The sequence below is a fragment of the Peromyscus leucopus genome, chromosome 8b (genome assembly GCF_004664715.2).
Source record: "Peromyscus leucopus breed LL Stock chromosome 8b, UCI_PerLeu_2.1, whole genome shotgun sequence".
NCBI lineage: Eukaryota > Metazoa > Chordata > Mammalia > Rodentia > Cricetidae > Peromyscus > Peromyscus leucopus.
The window spans coordinates 63,395,934-63,418,972 of NC_051086.1; the positions used below are offsets into that span (position 1 = coordinate 63,395,934).

General features: G+C 43.2%; 1 protein-coding gene across 1 annotated transcript in view; it reads right to left on the reverse strand.

Annotated features, from left to right (window-relative positions):
* Positions 1–258: 258 nt before the first annotated feature.
* The window catches only part of Utp6 (UTP6 small subunit processome component), a 35,052-nt gene continuing 12,271 nt past the window's right edge, over positions 259–23,039 (reverse strand). The window contains exons 8-19 of the mRNA XM_028866942.2: positions 16,916–16,993; positions 15,145–15,226; positions 14,334–14,415; positions 11,685–11,869; positions 9,300–9,379; positions 8,865–8,942; positions 5,552–5,731; positions 3,969–4,049; positions 3,704–3,813; positions 2,673–2,739; positions 1,599–1,671; positions 259–618 (exon numbers count right to left, since the gene is read on the reverse strand). Coding sequence (XP_028722775.1) covers positions 464–618; positions 1,599–1,671; positions 2,673–2,739; positions 3,704–3,813; positions 3,969–4,049; positions 5,552–5,731; positions 8,865–8,942; positions 9,300–9,379; positions 11,685–11,869; positions 14,334–14,415; positions 15,145–15,226; positions 16,916–16,993 — 1,251 coding nt within the window. The 3' untranslated portion in view covers positions 259–463. The remainder of the gene's footprint in view (positions 619–1,598; positions 1,672–2,672; positions 2,740–3,703; positions 3,814–3,968; positions 4,050–5,551; positions 5,732–8,864; positions 8,943–9,299; positions 9,380–11,684; positions 11,870–14,333; positions 14,416–15,144; positions 15,227–16,915; positions 16,994–23,039) is intronic.

The window sequence follows — 23,039 nt, forward strand, 5'->3', positions numbered from 1 at the left end:
AATTATCTAGAAGTGCAAATCCAACTTTGATGCAGGGAATCAAGTCCCTTAGGTTCAACCTCATTTGGATCACAGATGGCTTGCTTCTCCTCAGCACTGCCCTCGTTCCTCCTGTCTCCACAGGCATCACGCAGGCTTTCACAACAAGGGGAGAACACACAAAACTATCCTTTCTCTTGCATGTGAACTGGCTCCATCAGACCTAGTCTGGATTAGAGCGGTGTGTGCTTGTCCTGGAACAAGAAATGAAACTCAAGCCTATGATTTCCATGTATTTTAGATTTAAAAGGCAGCGGCAGTTCTCTTTTCTGGAACCAAAGATTAATGCCCAATTAAAGAATGTTACAAAATCAATCAGCTACCCTGTCTGTCTGCCACTTCTCAACAGTTCATACACTGACTCCTACTACAAACCGTCCTAGAGGCTTGCAGTACAACTTCACCAAATGGGTGGTACTCTCTGCTAGTGGCCAGCCTGATGCATGGCATGTTTAGCTACAAACAGCTCTGCTGACTGCCCCTGTAGCATTTTCATGGCTCGCCAATAGATCTGCCCACAGTTCTCAGGTCTACCGAAGGGGTGGCTCAATTCTTCTTTGATGTAATCCATCCAAAGATCTTGAAAAGGAAACAAAAAAATTACTGTAAACCTAATTAGAAAGCTGGGAAGGCTCTATTAGGCAAATTCAATTATTTAGTACTAAGCCAATTAAAAAGTTCTAAGAAGTTTCCACACATACAATTAATGTAAGTAAAAATTTAAAATATATGAATAAAATGAGGTACCGTGTAATACTGATACATATAAGCATTGTGTAAGGTTTAAATAAAGTTAAACCTGTCTATTGCCTCAAACATTCATCATTTCTTTACAGTGAAAACTTTCAAACTCCTTTCTACTTTGTTGCTGTTGTTTTGGTTTTTCGAGACAGGGTTTCTCTGTGTAGTCCTGGTTATCCTGGACCTCACTCTGTAGACCAGGCTGGCCTTGAACTCACAGAGATCCACCTGGCTCTGCCTCCCAAGTGCTGGGATTAAAGGTGTGGGCCACTACCGCCTGGCCATAAATTTCTTTTTATGAGACCCAAACCAAGGCTGGGCATGGTAGAGCATGTCTTTAATCCCAGCACTCAGGAGGCAGAGGCAGGCAGATCTCTGTTTGAGGCCAGCCTGGTCTACAGAGGGAGTTCCAGGACAGCCAGAGTTACACAGAGAAACCCTGTCTGAAAAAACAAAAAAAAATAGAGAGAGACCCAAACCAAGCAAATCTTTGTCTGATCCAGAGTCCTTAAGAGAACTAGTGGATATGAGAACTTGCAAACTTCAATTGTAAGTAAAATCCTATGCTACAGAGGTGGAGACAAGGGGCACTGGCAGAAACCTGAGGCCAGTCTAGGCTATGTAGTGGGTTCCAAGATAGCCTAGCCTACAGAGCAAAACCTTGTCTCGAAAACCACAAGAGAAGGAGGCAGGAAAAGCACTGTAGAACTGTTCGAAGAAGGGCCTGAGGTGCACTATTCTACCCACCTACCACCAGCCCCAGAGCCTGCACGAGCATCACTCACACACACACACACACACATCTGAAGTTTACTTACCAGAATCTGTAGAGCCAAACTCTCTCAACGCCCTCTCGTAATACTCCCTCAGGTTTGCCATCCTGCAGGGTTCCTATAAAAACAAGCAGGAGATCTGCCTTCATCGTCTAACCAAATCCATCTCGACTGTATTTTAAGCAACTTCTGTTAGGTATCTGAAGGGGAAGGACCAAACCAGCCTAGTTCTCAGCTTATCCCAAAAGAGGAAGAACAAGACTTCAGAGACGGCTCAGCAGCCAAGGACACCACCCACCTGCCACCAAGCGTGACAGCCTGAGTTCAGTCCCCAGCACCCACAAGGCAGAAGCCGAGAATCAACTCCCAAAGCTGTCCTCTGACTGTCACACTCACACTGTGGCACACAAAAAATAAATACAACTAAGAAAAGAAAAGAAAAGAAAAGAAAAGAAAAGAAAAAACACATTTACCAGAATGAAGCAAATGTCAACCAGGAGAGCACTTTGCCCTACTGACGTAGGGAAAATATTTAGGGTGGAACCTGTGAGGTGTCCCAGGAATAACACTTGAACCCTTGAGGGGCTGAGTGGGATTTAAATGAAAAAATAAACAGACAGTTGTATAGCCTATGCTAGGATTTCTTCCTTTTGAGAATCTGTGCTCTGACACAGAGTTATGACCACCTTAAAACCTTCCTTTTTCTTTCTTTGAGACAAGATTTCATTATGTAGCCCAGGTTGGTACAGAGTTCATAGCAATCCTCTGAGTGCTGGGATTAAAGGCATGAGCCACCATACCCTGCTCTGAAACTCGTATACTACAATAACACATAAATAATAGTACATGATCTTCAAGTTCCTTAGGCCTGTGGCTTTAAGTACTCCTCCACCTGGCAAGCACCTCAGCACCATTACAGGTAACAAAGTGTGGGCTACATCAGAACACAGTCCAGGAATGGAGTCAGGTGAGGAGAATTCTGAGTGCTTGTGAGAACACTCCAAAAAAACAAGACCAGGAGTTTGCGCTCCACTCTAACTAAAGTTTTAAATGAAAGGTGCTGCCCTGAGTAATAACCACAGAGCCTGTTTCCAGCAGGAAGGGGGTCAGAATACTCACCTGTTCCTTTTCAAACTGTATCATTTTCCTGAAAAAATCAACTGAAAATGGACGGCTTTCCTGTAAACTAAAAAGAAGTGGGTGGATGTCAGTTCCCACAATGTCAGAAGCCTTTTATCATCTACAAACATGAATAACCAGGCTTTGCTTCCACAGCAGGCAGTTGAACAGAGCAATCTCAGCAGCAATCTCAGGCAAAACTAGGCCTGATGGAGTCACTCCCATGCCTCACCTTGGAGTGACTGACCCTTCACCACCCTTAAACAATTCCCCACACATTTTTGTTGTTGTTCATTTGTTTTGTTTTAATAACATGTTTCTCTATGTTGCCCTGTTTGGTCTGTATGTGCTAGGCTCAAATGATCTCCTGACTTAGTCTCCTGGGGTTACAGGCATGTTGTACACATGAGGTTTCATTCATCTATTTTAAATAACTGCTGCTATGGAGATGTTTTCCTAAGGAGAAAGGAGACAGTCTAATGCTTAGCAACGGTATTGAAAACTGGGATTATAGTGTAGCATCAACTATATAAGAAACAAGTACTAAAATGATGTAGTAGTCTAGAGATACAGCTCAGTGTACAGCCCTTATCTAGGTGCAAGGGCCTAGGCTCAATCCCTACTGCCTTAAAAAGAAATGATTTGCACCAGGCAGTGGTGGTGGCGCACGCCTTTAATCCCAGCACTCGGGAGGCAGAAGCAGGCGGATCTCTGTGAGTTTGAGATCAGAGTTCTAGGCTACAGAGTGAGTTCCAGGAAAGGCACAAAGCTACACAGAGAAACCCTGTCTCGAAAAATCAAAAAAAGAAAAGGAAGAAAAAGAAATGATTTGCTAACAGAGCTGCTTGTACTAGTGACAAATTACATTCCTCAATGAGCTGTCATTTCCCCTGTGTGTATGGATTGCTTTAACTGTGCAAAAACAGAAAGAGGAAGTTAAGTTTTGACAGTCCCTCTGATTACCACTCCAGACACTACTGTAATCCACACAGGCTGGGTATGAAGGGCTGAGTGTGGGCACCTGGGAGTACCTTTTAAACACTGCTCTGGTCTTTTTGTAGCCACCGCTTCGATAAGCCCAATCCAGGTATTTCTCCTTCAGAGTTACTGAATTGGCACCTGTGACGGCTAAAATAGCTTTCTACAGTTAAAAGAAAAGAAACAAAAACAAGCTGTGTAAAGGAACTTAGTGATGTCAAAACGTGTTACCAAGACCCACCCCAAACCACTAAGTAGAGACTTAGATAAGAACCATCCATTCCCTGTATCACGAGGGTCAGAAGAGGGAGCCTGTACCTTAAAGATTGCTTCAGTGTCCTCCTGGCTGTTAGCACTTTCACTCCACTCTGCCCAAGAAATCCACAGGGGCAGGCAAACCTGCTCACAAAAACAAATAAACAAAAACCTGTTAGATCTGACTTTCTCATCACTGTACTCTGAAAACTCATCACTATGAAGATGGTCATTGCAGCCCCCTAGCCAAGTCACCCAGAGCAACACTTTGATGGTTTAGTCCAATCTGAGGGGATCCTGACTGTAGCCATCATTAGCAGTCACTGTTCAGCTAAGCAAGTGAAGAAAAGCCACATCCAGTCAGCCCCACAGCTACCCAGGTCATGAGTCTGTGGTCTGGGAAGAACTACTTCACAAGAACTGATCTGGGGTGGCCTGCCTGATCTTCACTGTGTAGAGAGGGGCAGACAGCAGAAAACAGTGATGTACTTTGTTCCCCACCTCACCCTCTGCAGTACATTTTCCCACTCACTAGTATAAAAGATTTACTCAGGCAGTGGTGGCTTTTAATCCCAGCATTTGGGAGGCAGATCTCTGGAGTTTGAGGCTAGCCTGGTCTACAGAGCTAGCTCTACAACAGCCAAGGCTATGTAAAGACATCTGTCTTGAAAAGCCAAAAAAAAAAAAAAAGGAAAAGAAAGATTTTTCTACAAAGTATTCTACAAAGTAAGTTTAAAACATTAACGTTTAGATTTTTGTGATTTCAAATTGAGTTTATGATCAGATGTGAGAATATTCTATTAGTAGTCCTCATTTGTAAGACATTTAAACAGAATGAGAAATCTTACATTAATAAACTTACAAATACAAGCCGGGCGGTGGTAGCGCACGCCTTTAATCCCAGCACTCGGGAGGCAGAGCCAGGCGGATCTCTGTGAGTTCGAGGCCAGCCTGGGCTACCAAGTGAGCTCCAGGAAAGGCGCAAAGCTACACAGAGAAACCCTGTCTCAAAAAACCAAAAAAATATAAATAAATAAATAAACTTACAAATACAGACTAGAAATAGAAGTAATTTCTCCTCAATCCTCAAACTATTACCATTTAACAACAATTATTCCAGGGTCTGCTCTCGTTAGACAATATATTACAAATGAGCTTTCACTGAACCCTTAGGAGGTTTCCAGAGAGAGGGCTGGAGATCCAGCTCAGGGGTAGAGTGCTGCTTAGCCTCACGAAGCCCTGGCTTCAGTCCCCAGCACTAGATAAAGCAGACATGGGGAAGTGTGCCTAAAAGTCCCAGCACTCAGGAGGCGGAAGCAGAAGAGTCAAAGATCAAGGTTCTCCTTAGGCCAGCCTGGGCTACATGAGACCCCGTCTTTTAAAAACAAAAAACAAAACAAATCAACCAACCAGTTTTCCAAAAAGAGTAAAATATAAGGACTGAGAGTTGGCTCTGTGGTCAAGGACACTTGTGGTTACAAAGGACCCGGGTTCCAGTCCCAACACCAACATGGAGATGCAACACCTCCTTGGGCACCAGGCACACACACTTGAGACACAGACATACATGCAGGCAAAACACTCATACACATAAAATAATAAAAATAAATAAAGAGAACGAAATATGAAAGACAGACTTCACGGACCTGGGGTTTGAGGCGTGCAAAGGCTTCTTCAAACTGCGTCGCTACATCCGGGCTCTTTGACCCAATGAGCACCTGCAGCTTCAGCTGCCACATTGCTGCAGAGTCCTTGAACAATTCCGTCCCATCTTCTGCCACCTGCAAAGCCTCTTTAAAGAGGTCCTGACGCAGCAACAAGTCAATCTAAGAAAGACAAAGCATACTGTAAAGAGCCACTGGGAAGCAAAACGACATAGATGAATAGAGGCATATAAAGACTATTTATGACAACAATCTCAACAGTCTTCCCACTACACCTTTTACCATAGCTGCTAGAGGCACAAAGGGCATCTAGAATTCCTCCTCCTCCCCTGCTCCTACCCACAGGACTATCCGAAAGTCAGAGAGGAGAGCTGAGGAGAGAGATGGCTCAGCAGGGAACGATGTCTGCTGGGCAACCCAGCCAGCTGAGTTCTCTCTTGGGATCCCACACTGCAAGGAAGAAGCACCTCCCAAAAACACTCTCCTCACACACGTATCATGACACATATATACACAGAGTAATGATATTCCTTTCATCAGAAAAGGGATGAAAAGCAGAGAGTCTAAGTAATTTAAGCTAGAACCCATACCCACTAACTAGAGCATAATAAAGGTAAAAACAGTATCTATAGATTCAGAAGGAAATGTATTCGTTCAATGTACTTAACTGGTATAACTTTTTCAAAATGTAATTTGACACTATACAACAAGAATCATGGGGGGGGGGAACTGGAGAGGTTAAGGTTCAGGGATTAAAAGCAGTAGCTGCTCTTCCAGAAGACCTGGGTTCAATTCCCAGTACCCACATTCGGCTCACAACAGTATATACCCCAGTCTCAGGGGATCCAACACCCTTTTCTGGCTTCCTAAGGCACCAGGTACACATGTGATGTGAAGATGTACATGCAGGCAAAACACTCACACACATAAAAATAGTCTTTAAAACAAATAAACAAAACAAAGAATCATGGAAGTGTTGAGTCTTAGATTTTACTTTAAAAAATAACGACCTAAAAAGAAAAAAGAAAATCTTATCTGTTCAATATTCTTGTATCCATACTAGTTTATTATAGAGGGAAAAAAACTAGTAACAGTCTAATTTTACAATATTGTGAAAAAAAACCAGTGAATAGCAGTTTGTAACTAGTTCCTTCAGCAAGTACATTTACTCTGCATCGTTAAAGGCGAAATGAAATACTGAGCAAATCAGACCTTCCTCCCTGCCCACAGAGCTTCGAGGCTCACGAGCTCTGTGGCACACAGAGTGCAGGGCAGCAGGACCAGCACTGTGTATGGCAGGGACGAGGAAGGGACTTCAGGAAAGGAAGCAGTCAAGCTCAGACTTAAGGAGAAACAGGAAGACAGGGAAACACAGAACCGGAAAAGTCAAGGCTCTCCAACCAGTTTGCACAAGGGGCTGAAGACAGAGACGTCTTAGCACCAGAGGAAATTCATGTTTAGCATGACTGGAGGGTGGGATGCCAAAGAGAAGACTAAAGTAGATGTTTCTGGAAATATAAGGAAAGATCAAGGTAAGAAGTTAGAATAAATTTTGTTTTGTTTTGTTTTTCGAGACAGGGTTTCTCTGTGTAGCTTTGCGCCTTTCCTGGAACTCACTTGGTAGCCCAGGCTGGCCTCGAACTCACAGAGATCCGCCTGGCTCTGCCTCCCGAGTGCTGGGATTAAAGGCGTGCGCCACCACCGCCTGGCAGGATAAATTTTCTAAAAAAGTTTGAGCCGGGCGGTGGTGGCGCACGCCTTTAATCCCAGCACTCGGGAGGCAGAGCCAGGCGGATCTCTGTGAGTTCGAGGCCAGCCTGGGCTACCAAGTGAGTTCCAGGAAAGGCGCAAAGCTACACAGAGAAACCCTGTCTCGAAAAACCAAAAAAAATAAAAAAAAAAAAAATAAAAAAAATAAAAAAGTTTGAATAACTTTACCCAAAAGACTATGAGAAAATACAGAATAATCTTGTGATTTTTACATTTATTTGTGTGTTTAAGTTATACATATGTTTGTATGAGTGTACACATATGCATTTTAATATAGGTGTGTGTGTGTGTGTGTGTGTGTGTGTGTGTGTGTGTGTGTGTGCACATAGAAGCCAGAGCTTGATTTGGGTGCTTTCCACAATGATTCTCTTTTTTTTGGCATGTATCTATGTGTGTGATGTGTATATATGTATGTGCTCACATGCATGTAGGTACATATGTACATGCTGGCACACATGCATAGTGTACTTGTGCATATGGAGGTCCAAGGCTGTTATTAGCTTCAACCCTATCTCTCCACCTCATTCATTAAGGCAGGGTCTCAACTAAACCCAGAGCTCACCTCTCAGCTAATCTAACTAGCCAGGTTCCTCTGGGCATCCTGTCTTCCCCTAAGCACACCAGAATTCCAGGCATGTACGTAGGTGCTGGGGATCCAAACCCTGGTCCCAACACTTATACAGCAAGCATGTACCAGCCGAGACGTCTCCCGGCCCCCCACTCATGTTCTGAGACAGTGCTTCTCACTGAACTGGGGCCCCCTAAGCAGCTGCACTGGAGAGATGAGCTCCAGGGAGCCTGCCTGTCTCCACCTCCCAAGAACTGGGGCCACAGCACCAACACTGCAGAGGGGAGAGGAGGAGGAGGAAGGAGAGCAGAGGGAGGGGAGGGGATGGGAAGGGAAAGGGCTGAGGAGGAGAAGGTGGGAGAAAGAATGGGGAGCAGAGGGAAGGGGAAGAGAGAGGTAGAGAAAGGGAGAGGACAGAAGAGAGAAGGGCTGGACAGAAGGCCCTGCAGTTAAGAGCACCGGTTATTCTTCCAGAGGACCCGGGTTCAATTCTCAGCACCCACATGTCGTAAACGACCATCTATAACTCCAGTTCCATGAGATCCAAAACCCTCTTCCAGCCTGCACATACATGTTATACATACATATGTACAGGCAAAACACTCAAACACATAAAATAAAAAAGAAATCCTTCGCCGGTTAGTGGTGGTGCACTCAAGAGGCAAAGACAGACGGATCTCTGAGTTCAGCCTGGTCTACAGAGAGAGTTCCAGGACAGCGAGGACTGCTACACAGAGAAACCCTGTTTCAAGAAACAAAACAAAAAAATCCTTTAAAAATGTGGGGAGGGGGATGTGTAAGAGAAGAGTCGAGAGACACGGAAGGAAGGAAAGGAAAGGAGAAAGCGGGAGGGGATGCCAAGCAGGCTCTCTCTGACTTTCCTGTTCTGGTGTCCTCGATGTTAAATCAGAATGAAGCATAGGTAACGGGCAATGAATGTGCTTCCTATGGCCTTACCCACTGCTTGTACTGGACTTCAGAAAGGAGCTTCAGTTCATGGGCCTTCCTGAATGCAAACATGGTTCTTTCCAGCCTCTGAAATCAGAAACATCTGGGGTCATTAAACAGAATCCAGCAGGGGTCTCTGTCCACTGATCTGGACAAAGTGCTCTTGCACGTTTCTGAGATTCAGAGATGGGGCTCAGTTCCGAATGGGGTGTCACTCATGATGAGGTGAGCTATGCCCCTGCACTTGGCACAGCCCAATCAGCGGAAAGCCCTCCTATCCTATACCCAGAATAGAGCAAAGCAGACAGGTCGCCCACAGTGAAAAATCGAGTGGCTAAGTCTGAAATTCTGGAACCTGGCCCAGACCCCAAAAGAACTCCGTCCCTGTCTAGTAGACAGACACTTTCTAACCAACCACTGTAGCTATACAATGGAAATCCTTACCTGCCCTCTGAGGGGTACACTACTGGTCTTCTTAGAAAACCTTTCCAAGCAAAAGTTGATGTAACACTTCCACATAGCCTCTGGAAAAATCAAATGACATCAATTAGCTCACTATCCTCTTAGTCCAAACATCTTCCTTTCAAAGGGAAACTGCTCTAGGAAAATGTTTAAGTCAATAGCTGAAGATGCCCCAGTGGTTGAGAGTACTTGCTGCTCTTCCAGAGGACCTGAGTTAGGATCCTAACATCCAAACTGGGTGGCTCACAACCACCTGTAACTCCAGCTCCAAGGGATCAGACAACCTCTTTTAGCTTCTGTGGACACCAGCACACATGACATTATTCATTCACAGGTACCAAAATACATACACATAAAATGAAAATAATAAAAATAAATTGTTTTTAAAAACAAACTTTAGCCAGGCAGTGGTGGCACACACCTTTAATCCCAGCACTCGGGGGGCAGAGCCAGGCAGATCTCTGTGAGTTCAAGGCCAGCCTAGTCTACAAAGTGAGTTCCAGGAAAGATACAAAGCTACAGAGAGAAACGCTGTCTCAGAAAAAAACAAAAAACAAAAAAACAAAACAAAACAAAACAAAAAAATTTAAGCCAGGCTTAGTGGCCTATTCCTTTAATCCCAGTACTCAGGAGGCAGAAGACAGGTGGATCTGTGAGTTCCAGGCCAGCATGGCCTACAGATGGAGTTCCAGAACAGCCAAGATACACAAAGAAACCCTGTCTTGAGAAACAAAAAACAAAAACAAAAAGCAAAAGAAAAGTTTAAATTAACCTAGCTAAAAAAAAAAATAATGCTACTCCCATTATAGAGAATCAAACATCAGATATTTGGGAAAATCAACGGCGCAAGGACATAAACTCAAAATCTTTGTCTAGGCTGGCTATCTCCACTGCCTTTATTTCCAATATTACTAAACAAGAATGTAATCTCTAAGGAAAGATACAAGATGAAGCCACATGTAGTGATTCACACCTTTAATCCCAGCAGACAGATCTCTGTGAGTTTGAGGCTGGCCTACCTGAGAAGTCCTGGGCCAGCCAGGGCTACATAGTGAGACCCTGTCTCCCCAACCAAAACACACACATACACACAAAGAAAAAGAAAAGAAAAAAGAAAGATACAGGATAATACTTAAACTATTATAATAATCTCTTGGGGTTTAGGGATTGGCTTATTTGTTTTTTGTTTTTGAGACAGGGTCTCATGCAGCCTAGAGTGGCCTCAAACTCACTATATAGCTAAGGATAACCTTGACCTTCAGATCTTCCTGTCGTCACCTCCAGGGTGCATTATAAGTATGCACCAGCACTTGCAGTTTATTACAGTGCTGGAGATCAAACCCAGGGCTTCATGTGCTCTGTGAGAGCACTTTCCAAATAAGCTACACCTCCATCCCTTGAGTTATACTAAGTATCGATGCCAGACAGATGAGTCTAAATACCTCCATTGCTGAAGAAGTTCATGAAAACTCTAGCATACACTTATAATTCCAGTACACAGGAGGCAGAGGCAGGTGGGTCAGGAGTTCAAGGCCAGCCCGGGTTACACGAACGCTCATCATGAAAAACTCTAGTTTTTCATCATCACAGAGAGAGCAACTAGAAAGAGGCATATAGGGTTAATAATACAGCTCAGGTGATTGAATGCTTGTCTAGCATATGTGAGGCACCACACATACTGGTCCTGAAGTTCAAGGTCATCATGGCTTATATGGTAGACTGAGGATAGCCTGGAATACATGAGGTCTTGTCTCAAAAGAGAAAAGGGGGTATAAAGAGGCTAGCAAGACATCTCAACAGATAAAGGCTCTTGACGCCAATCCTGATGACCTCAGCCCACTTCCTAAGTAGGACCCACGTATCAGGAGAGAACCCACTCTAATGAGTTGTCCTCTGACTACCAAATGTATGCTGTGGCATGCATTCACACACATATACACACACAATAAATAAATACATGTAATTACTTTTTTTTTTTTTTTTTTTGATTTTTTTTTTTTTTTTGATTTTTTTCGAGACAGGGTTTCTCTGTGTAGCTTTGCGCCTTTCCTGGAGCTCACTTTGTAGACCAGGCTGGCCTCGAACTCACAGAGATCCGCCTGGCTCTGCCTCCCGAGTTCTGGGATTAAAGGCGTGCGCCACCAACGCCCGGCATGTAATTACTTTTTTAATTTAAGGGAAGAAAAAGAAAGCCAGGCACACTGTAAACGCCTCTACTGAGATTTTCTTCCTTTTTTTTCTCTTCTAATGGGGACAGAACTCGGGGCACACGCTTGCTGGGTAAGTACTCCACCACTGAGCTCTATCCCTCAACAGGGAGACTTCCCATCCCAATGTAAGTGTTGACAGTGTCAGTTTCACACTCACCCGTAGGCAGGGTCTTCACGGCCTCTTCGTACACTGCACAGCACCGTTCCTCCCTGCGGCCCACCTCCACTGCTTTGGCTTGTTTCGATTCAGGCTGCTCTTCACCTGGCTGGGACTGGATCTCTAATTCTCGCCGTGCCACATAGTCCCAAGTGAATGGGTCGTCGGTGTGCAGAGCCTGAAGGCTGAAAATGACAGCTCACTGGCACCTGTCCCATGCTAAGAGACTAACTCCAGCATAACAAAGTTCTGATGGTCTACTGTAAAGGACATGGGATACCCTTTTACAGCTGCACCACCACAACAGTCATTTCCTGATGGGCTTTCCAGAAGAGCATAACGTACAGACTTATCAATGGAACAGAGTTGTTATATATCAATTAGATTTCAGAATGTTTCAGGCATCATTTACAAATGTTAACTTTTAGCTGGACATGGTGGCACAAGCCTATATTCCCAGCATTCAGAAGCCTGAGGCACAGTGATTCCCACAAATTCAAGGCCAGCCTGGGCTACATAGTGAGTTCCAGACCCTGCTTTAAATAAATAAATAAATAAATAAATAGGAACAGAACCCCAACAAATATTAACTTTAAAATTATAATAGCTTGGGGGCTGAAGAGATGGCTCAGTGGTTAACAGCGCCAGCTGCTCTTCTAGAGGTCCTGAGTTCAATTCCCAGCATGTATGTAGCAGCTTACAAGCATCTATAATTTGTAGTCCTCATGAATTCCTTCCTACGCCCTCTTCTGGTGTATAGATGAACACGCAGACAAAACACCCATACACATAAATTAATAAATCTTTAAAAAAAATTATAGTAGCTTAAGTTGGGCAGTGGTGGTGCACACCTTTAATTCAAGCACCTGGAAGGCAGAGGTAGGTGGATCTCTGTGTGTTTCAGGCCAACCTGGTCTATAGAGCTAGTTCCAGAATAGCCAGGAGTACAAAAAGAGACCTGTCTCAAAATGAAAAAAAAAAAAAAAAAATCATGATAGCGCTCCAAATCAGATCAGTAGTTACCTTCAGCCATAGAAGCCTGAAGAGCCTGGGCTCTTGAATTCTTCAAACAGAGGCAGAGAAAAAACACAATCTATATCCTCTACCAGAACCCTGAAGACATCCAAAGAAAAAACTGATGCATGTTCTAGCTTATCTCCCATGACCCCAGAAATGGAACCTAAGAATGGAAGTACCTAATGTAAGCACTATCAATGGTTTGAATGAGAAACATTCCTCCCAAAGGCCCATGGATTTGAACACATGGTCTCTAGTTTGAAGCACTGTTTAAGGAAGTTATGGAATCTTTTTTTTTTTTTTTTTCCCGAGACAGGGGTTCTCTATGTAGCTTTGCACCTTTCCTGGAACTCGCTTTGGAGACCAGGCTGGCCTCGAACTCACAGAGATCCGCCTGCCTCTGCCTCCCGAGTGCTGGGATTAAAGGCGTGCACCACCAACGCCCGGCTGGAAGTTATGGAATCTTAAGAAAGTATAGCTTGTGGGAGAAAGGATATCACTGAGGGCAGGATATGTGGGTTGATAGCCATACTCCACATCCACGCACTCTGCTTCATGAGTGCAGGTAAAGATGTGATCAGCCAGCTTCCTGTTCATATCAGCATGTCTTGTATTGCCCACCATTATGGACTCCAACCCTCTAGAACCATAAGCTAAAATACACTCTTTCTTCTGTAAGTTGTTTTTGGTCATGGCGTTTCATCACAGCACAAAAATTAACTAATACACACAAAATAATTTTTGTTTGTTTGTTTTTCAAGACAGAGTTTTTCTGTGTAGTTTTGGTGCCTATCCTGGATCTCACTCTGTAGACCAGGATGGCCTAGAACTAACAGAGATCTGCCTAGCTCTGCCTCCCAAGTGCTGGGCAAATAATTCTTAAATAGCAGAACCAGACACTGCAGGTTAAATTATCAACAGCACTAAGCTATAATGAGTTACGAATACAATTCTAATTTTGCAGAAAAGAAGAATGTGTATTGACATAAGCTTTTAGGATGTGTTTTTTTGTTGTTTTGTTTTGTTTTTCAAGACAGGGTTTCTCTGTGTAGCTGTGGTGCCTGTCCTGGATCTTGATCTGTAGACCAGGCTGGCCTCGGACGAACTCACAGAGATCCACCTGGCTCTGCCTCCCCAGTGCTGGGATTAAAGGTGTGCGCCACTTCCTCCCGGCAAGCTTTTAGGATATGTGTAAAATGCATTCTATGTCTGAAATGAAGCCTTATGTCAAACAAAAAAAACCTGCAGGAATATATATATTTTCTATTCATAATATAACATAATTTACATAATTTTTCCTAAAAGTTTGTAAAGTGTATATATGTGTGTGTGTGTGTGTGTGTGTGTGTGTGTATATATGTATATATATATATATATATATATATATATATATATATTATATATTTTCCCCCCAAGATGGTTTCTCTGTGTAACAGCCCTGGCTGTCCTGGAACTCACTCTGTAGACCAGGCTGGTCTCAAACTCAGAGATCCACCTGCCTCTGCCTCCAGAGTGCTGGAACTAAAGGTGTGCACCACCACCGACAGGTATATATTCTTCTTCACTCCTCCCCAGTCTTTATTTATCACAAGACAGAAATAGACATGTTCGCCTTACCACTGTTTTACTTACTCATCATAAATTTCTTTTTGTAGATCCTTGGCAAAATCAAATAGTTGTGCAATTGAAAGAAGTGACACATGAAATTCTGCACCTAAAATTTTAAAAAAAATCAAGGGAAGTTTGTTGGTACTTAAATTGTAAAGGCAGACTTTACTCAAAAAGTACTGTTTTCTTTATGTGTTAGAGTTAGTCTTTGGGAGTTGTTGTCTTTTGCTCTGAGACAGGGTTTTACTATATAGCCATGACTGGCCTCTACTCCTCCCTGAGCCCTAACGGTAGGGATGAAACCTAGGGTCTTGTGCATGCTAAGCAAGCACTCTATCACTGAGCTACAAGCCCCACCACAGACTGGCCTCCAATTCATCATGATCCTCCTGTCTCAGCAGGTGTTAGGTAGCACCACGTCAAGCTTTTTTTTTTTGTTTTCCTGCTGCTGGGTTGAACCATGACCTCATGCATAGTGTACCACTGAGCTATGCCCATAGTTAGCCTTCTTGTGGTGACTTTATTTTAAATGGAACAGAGAAAAAATATCATCCTATATCCCTACCACATAAACAAAGACATTATTAATGTTTTGAAATATTTCTAGCTACTTCTAAGTTTCATAAACTTAAGGGCATAAGACAAAGATTAAATCATTTACTCCTTTTTAACTCCCCCAAGTCAGTTGACTACTCAATAAAACCTTATTGAAATGCCCGATGATAGCTCAGAAGGAAGCTTTTTCTGAAGGATACAGTACATTTTGCCTACAAGCTAATAGTCCTTCTCATCACAAAGAGAATGCCTACCAAAAAAATATCCAGAGGATTCTTACCTTTAATCTTGCTTACAGAATTTTTGTAAATGATCCGTGCCAACTCGCCCTTAAGAATTTCTTCAGGATGATCAAAATTCCCCTATAAAGTGTTACATCAACCATAACTGAAAAGACAGTACCAGGAAGTACAAACAAACAAACCCACCATGATGGAAATTAACTATCCTAGACTACCAGTGTAGGTAAAAGGAGAAAACCAACTTCTACAAGTTGTCCTCTGACCACCACACACATACTACGGTACCTAATTGCCCACCCCCAACACACACACACACACACACACACACAAACAGATGAATGAAAGTATCTTACAGCTAGGCGCAGCTTTAATCCCAGCACTCAGGAGGCAGGGGCAAGTGGGTCCCTAGGAGTTCAAGACCAGACTGGTCAACATAAAAGAGATCTAGGCAGAGCAACATAATAAGACCCTGTCTCAGAAACAATTAAAAAAATGAAATATAATAATTGTTTTTCAATTTTAATAAGGGCCATTGAGATGGTTTCATGCATAAAAATCCTGCTGCCGCCGGGCGGTGGTGGCGCACGCCTTTAATCCCAGCACTCGGGAGGCAGAGCCAGGCGGATCTCTGTGAGTTCGAGGCCAGCCTGGTCTCCAAAGCGAGTTCCAGGAAAGGCGCAAAGCTACACAGAGAAACCCTGTCTCGAAAAAACAAAAAAAAAAAAAACAAAAAAAAAAAAAAAAAAAAAAAAAAAAAAAAAATCCTGCTGCCGAGTCTGATGACCTGAGTTGGATCTCTGAGATAAATAATGGAAGGAGAGAACCAACTCCTCTAGTCATCTCTGACCTCCATGGGTGCACTGTGGACACAAGTAAATAAATGTAGTTTAAAAAGCAAGTAAGGGCTGATGAGACGACTCAGTGAGTAACGGTGCCTGCTGCCAACCTGACCCACCTGAGAGGGATTCCCAGGGCCCACTTGATGGAGGACAGAACCAACTCTTGAAAGTTGTCCTCTGACCTCCACATACTTATCATGACATGTGCCCCGCAAAACAGTATTTTCCAATGTAATTAAAAAGTAAAATAAGGTGAAGCAATTGAGAGACACACATCAATCTTTAGCTACCACATATAGGTACATACACATGCACTCTTGTACTCCCTCACACACAAACACGCATGCCCCACCTACACACAAAGTTCTGAGCTAGAAATACAGTAACAGTACAGCAAGTTCCTTTCTCGGTTTCTGTTTTGTTGTTTTATATTTTGAAGACAGGGTCTTGCTATGTAGCCCAGGATGGCCTGGAACTCATAATCCTCCAGGCTCAGATTCACAAACACTAAGATTACAGGTATGTCCCATAATACCAGTCCTAACATTCAAAGCTTTTTGTAAGAAGTTATTCTGTCACATTTCAAATTATATAAAAAAGGAAAAGAGCCTGAGAAGGTAGAGCACACCTGTAATCTCATCCCTTAGAAGGCTGAGGCAGGAGGATTAAGAGTTCCAGGTTTGAGCCAGCAAGATGGCTCAGTGAGAAAAAGGATCCATGTGGTAGAAAGAGGAAACTGACACCCTCAAGCTGTCCTCTGACCTCCACACAAGCACCTAACACACACACACACACACACACACACACACAATGTAATTCTAAAAATTAAAGTAAATTACAAATTACAAATTCATCTATAAGTGAAAAATGTGACATTAAATTGGAAAGAAAAATAAATACCTCAAAAAATTTTCTTTTATTTGTAAGCAGGCTCAAAAGACTAACACTTGATAGTACATTAGGCTCTTACCATATCCATGGCAGCTTTATCAAATTCCTGCTTTTCCTTTCTCAGTTTCTCAGCATGCATCAGCTCCATCCTAAAGTACTACAAAAAGGAAATAATGACCTAGAAGCCCTTAGTGATGCTTTTTAATATTCAAGATGCCTTCATGAGTATCAGATATAGAAAAATGGAGGACCATATTTTACGTTGGGATGAAACCAGCTGATATTGACAATGTGTGATGGAAGAGATTATTTTAAGAGATCATTTGACATGTAACCTAAGTGTATGAGTGAAAAGACTTAATGGAAGTTTCTGCAAGTATTTCATTTAATCTTATCCATATATAGTAAAAAGTATCCACAAAGGCTAAGTGGGTAACACAGATTTCTACCCCATGTAGCAACAAAGAAGCAGAGCCATATGAGCATATGTTTACTAAACGAAAACTGTCATGTCTTTAGGGTGGTGGTTTGAATGAGAATGGCCCCCACAGGTTCATGCACTTGAATGCTTGGTCCACAGTTGGTAGAACTGTTTGGGAAAGGTTAGGAGGTGTGACCTTGTTAGAAGAGGTGTGTGAGAGCCTTTTTTCGGGTTCCTCGTGACTTTACCCAGCATGTCCGCATAGAGGATGATTAGGACCACGGGCCTGAGTGCATGTGTCTGAAATGAGCCAAAAACAGTCTGCAGTTGGCTGTGCTGGGGGAGGAGGTCTTTTGCTCCACCCCTTGGCATCTCTATAAATACCCTGGGGTAGAGACAGTGGGGACCCGTTGGAAAAGGTTCCAGGCCCTCTCGAGGCTATCCTTTATTTTCTGTTTATCTCTGCAAGATTCTCTGCAATAAATCCTTCTATCTAATATTTCCTGCTGCTCACACTCAAAACTCTGGGGAGCTGTGGGGTTGGTGGGTAAACGCCCCTTAGAATGGTGCCATGTGCCGGGCGTTGGTGGCGCACGCCTTTAATCCCAGCACTCGGGAGGCAGAGCCAGGCGGATCTCTGTGAGTTCGAGGCCAGCCTGGGCTACCAAGTGAGCTCCAGGAAAGGCGCAAAGCTACACAGAGAAACCCTGTCTCGAAAAACCAAAAAAAAAAAAAAAAAACCAAAAAAAAAAAAAAAAAAAAAAAAAAAAAAGAATGGTGCCATGAACTAAAGGAAAAAAAAGGGGGACTAAAGAAAAAAAGGGGGACTAAGACAAATGAACAAGGACTACAAGGACTAAAGACAAAGAAATAGGGACTAAAGATAAAGGAAAATAATAGTTTCATTACAGAGTTTTTAGTGAAAGTGCTGAGTCAGCCCTGCCAGTGGAAAGGCATGCCAGTATTATGGAAAATATTTATATATATATATATAAATGCAGGAATTTATCCTCGAGAGAAAAGGAAACCGGACTGGAAGGATGTCCGATGCTGCAGTGCAATTCTCTTCTGTCAAAATTTTCTATCTTCGCCGGGCGTTGGTGCGCACACCTTTAATCCCAGAACTCGGGAGGCAGAGCCAGGTGGATCTCTGTGAGTTCGAGGCCAGCCTGGGCTACCAAGTGAGTCCCAGGAAAGGCGCAAAGCTACACAGAGAAACCCTGTCTCGAAAAAAAAAAATTTCTATCTTCTATACCTTTCTCAATTTCTATCTGTGAAAAATAAGTAAGGTATAGGGTAGTAATATAGTGTAGGAAAACTTAGAAGTGTAAGATTGTGTAGAAAAAAATTTAATGCCACTAGACAGAAAAACTCTTCAATTTTCTAACTCTGGGGGCTATGAATGCAAACTGGGGGGGAAAATCTTTCTTTGGGCTTTACAAGAAGTAAAAAAGCTCTTCTCTGAGCTTATGGGGAAGAAAAAGTTTCCTATGGAAGCTTTTGTCCTGGGGCCAGTTGAAATGCTAAGTCCAAGTAGCAAGAGAAAGTGTTTTCTCCCTGAGGCAAAAATGGAGGTTTTAAAAAGCCAAAAAGTTTAAAGTTCAGAAGTTTTGGGAAAAGTTGGTCTTTCTCTCTTGGGGAAAAAAAAAAACCTTTCTCTTAAACTAAAAAGCTTTTCTTGGAAAATTTGGGGGGGGAAATCTAAGAAGCTTTAATCTTTCTCAAAAGCTCTTAAAAAACTTAAAAACTAGAGTCTTTCAGAACTCTCAGAAGGACAAATTAGAATCACCTGAAGATATTAATATGGGGACCACCTGTGATTAGCTCTAAGGGAAAACAACAAACCTCTTAAGACAGCAAAACCTCTCTAAGTTCTCTTTCAAGCTTTAAAAATCCTCCCTGCAATGCAGGAGGCAGGGACAAGTTTCTAAAAACCTCTTCTAAACTCTGTCTCTTCAAGCTAGTAAAAGACAATGGGTCAGAGGACCGAGGGAAACACTTGGGAGAGTGCGGGTAAAGAGCTATAGAAAGCCCAAAAGGGCAGGAAACTTTACCTGAGAAAAGCAAAAAAGCCAAGCTTTTCAGTTATAGCCGAGCTGAGGCATCAAGGGTTTTGTTTGAGTGAGCATTTCAGAATGAAATGGTGCTCCTAATCGTCCCAATGCAAAGATCCCCTGAAGCAATGCAAACTCTGTTAGCATTGTATCCTCACTCCTGACCAAAAACCCAGAGGTGACTGGCCTGCGTCTGAGTTGGAGTGCATTTCGGGGATACTAGGGTTCCTGCAGTTGTGAACTTCCTGGAGCACAGAGCTGAGGCAGGAAGGTGCAGGACCCAGGGGAAGATTGCTAATGAACAAACAAAGCTAAAGCCGGTGGGAATGGCACAGTTGCCTGCTTTCCTACAAGTCCTGGTGTTGTGCCCAGATCGTGACCCCCAGAGAGACCACCAAGGACGAGCATACCAGAATGCAAAAGCAAGGTTTATCTTTGTTACAAGTTGCGCAACAGGGAACTCATCTCAAGCATTCACTGGCCTCAGCGCAGTGAGGCAGGGAGGAGTTACTCTTTCTTGGGGAAGTTATTTTTTATAGGCAAAACCCACAAATTTCTTAGAGGGGAGGGGGTTAGTACGAGTCCATCCTTGATTGATCCAGTTTTTCCCGGGCCTGGACTTTGTCTTATTTTATCTTATCTGTTTGCCCTGTCAGGAGTTTTGCAACTCATCTCCGGGGTCTGGTCATGTTATCTCCGGAGAGGGGCATCTCGTGGTTAATCGGTTACCACCAGACATCCTGACTTTGTTCTTTTTGAAAACACCTGTCTTAACCTCTCCAAGAAGGGGGAACTGACTCATTTTTAAGATATCTCTTTCCTCAGCTCTTTTGGGTTTCTGGGGAAACTGTCTGGGTCTTTTATCTCCAGTGCTGAGATTAAAGGCGTGTGCCACCATATTCCCATCCCATTTGGTTTTGAGACAGGATCTCTATAGCCCAAACTGGCCTGTGTTATGCCCAGATCACATCCCCAAAGAAGCCAGCAGAGACTTTAGGTACAGAATGCAAAAACAAGGTGTATTCTAAGTTTACAAGCCTCGGCAGGGAGGCTCTTTCCAATTTTCTCACAGGGAGGTTGGAAGGAGCGCTCCCCTTTCTTTGTGAGGCTAGTTCTTTTTTTTTTTTTTTTTTCCCCCCGAGACAGGGTTTCTCTGTGTAGCTTTGCGCCTTTCCTTGAACTCACTTGGTAGCCCAGGCTGGCCTTGAACTCACAGAGATCCGCCTGGCTCTGCCTCCCGAGTGCTGGGATTAAAGGTGTGTGCCACCACCGCCCGGCCGTGAGGCTAGTTCTTAAAGGCACAGACCATATAATTCATTTTCCACAACCCACCTCCCCTTTTCAGTCTTTTGGTCGAATATCCTGACTCTGTTTTTTCAAGTCCCTGTAGCTGATACCACCACCTGGGAAAAAGGGGTCTAAGTTCTTATCTAAACTTAGGAATCCTAGCTTAAGCTTCTTTGTCTGTAGGGGATAGAGTGGGGGCGGGGGGGGGGGGGGCGGGGGGGGGGGGGTGGCTAACTGAGGTTTCACACTGGGTTGATAGGTCCACAACTTCAAAAAGAAATCTGAGAAAAGCTTTCCTATCAGAGTAAGGACCTTTCTGGGAAACAGTAAAGCTGAACTGTTTCTGAAGCAATTGTGCTGCTGAGTCAGAACGCTGTCTGGGGAAAGAGCCCAGCCAGGGCAGAACAGAACTATCCAGGAGTAAAGCTTTCTTTTCTCTCAGAGAAAGCGCCTCTTACCCGGTGAGATGGAGTGCAGCCCTAAGGGGTGATTGCCTCTGGCATAAGCTCTGTCCTTGAGCACCCAGACAAGCAAATACAACCCATGGGGGGCTGGGCCAGGTGAAGGCCTAATGAGGCAAAACACCTGTCCTAATGGGAGGTTAGAGATGGCAAAAACCTCCCTTGCTAAGTTTGATTTATGAACACAAACCTCAGACCCTGAAAAACAGAAACAGACTAAAGCCCCTACCTTCAGAAGCAAAAAAGCTCCAATGTAGTGTTAGAAACTTTCTGGGGTAGAGGGGATAAAGTGAGACCAAACTGGATACTGTCAGGGAGAAAGACTCTGAAGAAACAGAGGGGACAGATTCCTCCCCAGAAAATGCATGACCTGTGAAAGCTGCTAAGCATTTGAGGCAGATTGGGGGGAAAAAAGCCCTGTACCTCCAAAGACAGCTAGCAGAGGAACAGAGCAGCCTGAGATATCTGTAGTTCTGCATCTGGGGGGAAAGGAACAAACAAAATGAGAAAAAAATCAGTGGGAGAAAATCTCTGAAGGAGCTATGGAAAAGCTGTTGTAAATTTTTTTTTTTTTTTTTTTTTTTTTGCTGACTGGCAAAGGCAAACACAAGCCCTGAGGAAAGCTGCTATCAGAAATTGCCCACCTCAATGTGCGCTAAGGAAGCAGGTGCAGTTCTGTCTGATTCGGGACCAGTGTCAAATGAAGGAGAGACACCTGTTAAAGCCAGCTGAGGAGAGAATAGGAATCTCCCAATGTGCCATAGCTGAAAATATAAAATGCTTGTTCAAATCTCCCGTTGCGAAAGCAAAAAACTTGGTTCAAACCTCCCAGGCAAGAATTTGTAAGCAAGTCTTGTAAAAGAACCAGTTGACTCTCAGACCCGAAAAGAACTATGGGAAATGAAGTCCAAAAGCTAACTTTCAATAAGGGACTGATATAAGGGAAATGCATTCTGGGAAAGGTAGTTTTTCTGCTAAAGATGGTGACATTGCCCTGAAACACTTTTGTCAGATTGAAAATACGTTCATGGTAAACAAAATACAGCTTTTAAAAGAATAAGGAGGAAAATCGTCTAAGAGTTTAAGTGTCAGTTCCAATAAAAAAATTGAAAGGATACGGAACTAGGTGCTTCTCAGTTGGGGGGGGGGTAGTAAAATGCCTTATTTACCCTAATAGCTGTGCAAAGTTTTTTACGGTGGTTGGATGACAAAAAGCTACCTATAAGAGCAAACAAGCCACTTTAAAATCCTTAAAACAAGGGAAAGCAGTTTATACACTGAATGTTGTCTTAGATATGAAGAAACTTATGTTGAAATTAAAAAAGTTCTTTGCCTTTTGAACAAACTGCCTGTAATGAGTAATTCCTTTACAAATCTAATAAGGAGACAAGGAAACAGGCATTCAAAAAGAAATGACTGCTTAGCCGAGCGGTGGTGGCGCACGCCTTTAATCCCAGCACTCGGGAGGCAGAGCCAGGCGGACCTCTGTGAGTTCGAGGCCAGCCTGGGCTACCAAGTGAGTTCCAGGAAAGGTGCAAAGCTACACAGAGAAACCCTGTCTCAAAAAACAAACAAAAAAAAAAAAAAAGAAATGACTGCTTTATAGTCATTTCTATATGAAGGGAAACAAAATTCAGAAAATCAAGCTGTCTTACGAAAGAGTTGCTTCACCTGAAAGTTCCTTATAAAAAAATCAGTGCTAAATATTATAGCTGCTTAATAACATCAGGAGTTAAAGCTAATGAAGTGAAAATACTAAATCCTGGAAATGCTTTTTCTCAAAGTAAGATAGTGAAGGATCTGTTTCATGAAAGAACATCTATGTTCTTGACTCCTTTGAATAGTAACAGTTTTGGTGAAAATATTGGAACTAACAACAATCAAGTCAAAATGTTTCAATAAATTCAAGACACTATTCCACAAAAGAAAGCTGCCATGCTTTGTGGGCCATATTAGAGCTCACTTCAATCTTCCTGGTCC